The 2,690-nt window shown below is 42.5% G+C and overlaps 1 protein-coding gene across 1 annotated transcript; it reads right to left on the reverse strand.

Annotated features, from left to right (window-relative positions):
- Window positions 1-2,114: 2,114 nt before the first annotated feature.
- Window positions 2,115-2,682, reverse strand: LOC121312442 (olfactory receptor 52K2-like; the record flags this gene model as incomplete). The annotated part of the gene is made up of 1 exon (XM_041244244.1): window positions 2,115-2,682. A coding segment is annotated over one exon (564 nt), but the record flags the coding sequence as incomplete, so codon positions are not given.
- Window positions 2,683-2,690: the final 8 nt, after the last annotated feature.

Raw genomic sequence — 2,690 nt, forward strand, 5'->3', positions numbered from 1 at the left:
CCCCAGACAGAGACAGCTCCGTGCCCTCCTGAAATATAAAAGGGATAGACAGGGGTAGCTCCAGACCTTCCGACAGCAACAGCAACAGCAACAGCTCCAGACCCTTGGAAGGAGAGCTCCTGGCCATGAAGGCAGCAGTGGGAGCTCAACTTCTCCCTCGTGTTCAGTAGCTGTGGACTGCCTTTTCTGGGACTCCAGACCCAGACTTTCCAACAGCACAAAGGCTGCTGCTAGATATACCACCACCCTGGGTGATGACGTGACGCATCCCTGGGCAGTAACATGCAGGCATCCCCAGGCAGTAACGTGCAGGCATCCCCGGGCAGTAACATGCAGGCATTCCCCAGGCAGTAACGTGCAGGCATTCCCCGGGCAGTAACGTGCAGGCAGACGATGGTGAATCGGCATCCTCGGGTGATGGCGAGCTGGCCTCCCTGGGTGATGCAGGCTCGGCAGCCCGAGGCGTTGCGGGTCAGGCAACCCCATGTAGTGTGTTTTTAAAATATAAAACAATAACAAAACAAATAACATGGTGAACGGCACCTCGCTCGTCCTTGCAAAAACAATAATAAAATACAAAAACGTGCCTTTCCGCTATCATATGTTATAAATCATAATATAAATACAAAATAATACAATAAATTATAAAAATGGCGGACAAATATACATAGGGGCGGGGCTCCCTGCCACAGTGAAATATAGTCCAGCAAGTTTACAGATTCTGTCTGACCAGGTGTGTCTTGAGGAGGAACCGGAAGGTGGTCAGGGAGTGAACAGGGTGGAGAATAAGCGGGCTCTGGAGGCGGGGGAGTGGAGGGGGGATACAGCTAGTCTGCCGGAGGTGCCTTAGCGGAAGGGGCGAGAGGTAATGTAGGGAGAAATGATAGTTTGGAGATAAGAGGGAGCAGAATGGTCAAGTCAGCGACAGGCGAGAACAAGACTTTTGAATTGGATGCAAGCAGTGATAGGGAGCCAGTGCAGAGAGCGGAGCAGCGGTGTAGAGTGGGAGAAACGGGGAAGGGAGAAGACAAGGCGAGCAGCAGAGTTTTGGATAAACTGGATCGGATAGGTAGCAGAGGCAGGAAGGCCAGGAGAGAGTTGCAGTAGTCAAGGCGGGACAGTACCATAGCCTGAACTAGGAGCTATGTGGAGTAGTTGGTGAGGAAGGGGTGAATTCTGTGTATGTTGCTGAGAAAGAAGCGACAGGAGCATGCCAGAGTAGAGATGTGCTGAGAGTAGGAGAAGGAGGGGTCGAGGGTGACAGCAAGGTTTTTGGTGGATGACGAGGGAGAGAGGGTGGTGGATTCAAGCTGTATACACATAGAGAGATCAGTAGTGGGGGAGGAAGAGGGGTGGAAGAAAAGGAGATCTGATTTTGAGAGATTGAGTTTGAGATGATGTAAATTCATCCATGGCTTGCAGTGATCCACTCACTCACTCTGTGCTTGGAAGATATGAAATCAGAAATCAGAAACCAGAGGGTGGTTTGTTGTGATATGATACTATGTTGTGTGTAACAGGTATCATCTGGTGCATTTTTACATTTTCATAACTTTTTTTTTCACCTCGTGAATACACAATTCGTATTACAGTAACAGGTCTGGCAGGTTGAAGCTCAGATTTTTTTACACAATTCTTTCACTGGTATCCCCATTTTGTTAACATGTACCCTATTTGTGAGGCATGTTGCAATTGGGCATGGGGTAACTGTGTTGTGGAGAATACAAATCAATGTTAGCACTGCAAACCTTTGTGCCTGTAAAACGCAAACTGAATTGAAGATAAACAAGATAAATCATCATATCAATGTTGTTGAATAATGATGGTTTTTGTTTACACAAACACAACTCATTTCATTAGGATTGCCACATTTTTATTGTCTCATCATAAATGTACAACAATATTAGGAAAATAATAAAATAAAACAAAGAAATCTCTTGATAGAGAATCTGATATATAATATTGTATATCCGTTTGTTTCTTCCCTGTTTTCTATATTATATCTATTTTAAGAAATTAATGAATCATGCTAAAATATATTTATTTTTCATTAAACTGATTTACTCATGTAAATTAAATATAGACTTAGAGTGAACGTTGCATAATGGACCACCAACATCATTCATTTGATAGTATTGTATTTTTAAAGCATTTCAAAACATTACTCCGAATTTTCTTTGTATGAATTCCATAAATTATAGGATTAACACACGGCGGCAAGGTTGTAATTAACACCCCAATCATTTTCCGTGCATTTGGGCTGACATTTTGAAATCGTTGCATAATGATAGTGAATAAAATAGTTAATTCAAAAATAATATAGACAGTTAAGTGAGTAGCACATGTATGAATGGCTTTGCTTTTACTACTGCTTTGACCTTTATATAAACATGTAATTAGTATTCTAACATAAGTCCAGACAATAACCAAAAAAGACAAACTGCTTAGAAAAGCTGTAATAAATAAGCCATAAATGTTATTTACAGTAGTGTCAGCACAGGATAAAATAAATAAAGCTGCATTGCTACAATAAGCCTCCACTATCCGTGATCTGCATCTCGGAAGTCTAAGAGTAAGAGCAAAGAGGATTATTATTAAAACGAATGCCACTCCCCAGGCAAGGGAGCAGAGCTTCACCAAAGTACTAGTTGTCATTATGCTGTTGTATCTTAATGGGTCACAAATTGCAA

The sequence above is a fragment of the Polyodon spathula genome, unplaced genomic scaffold (genome assembly GCF_017654505.1).
Source record: "Polyodon spathula isolate WHYD16114869_AA unplaced genomic scaffold, ASM1765450v1 scaffolds_3896, whole genome shotgun sequence".
NCBI lineage: Eukaryota > Metazoa > Chordata > Actinopteri > Acipenseriformes > Polyodontidae > Polyodon > Polyodon spathula.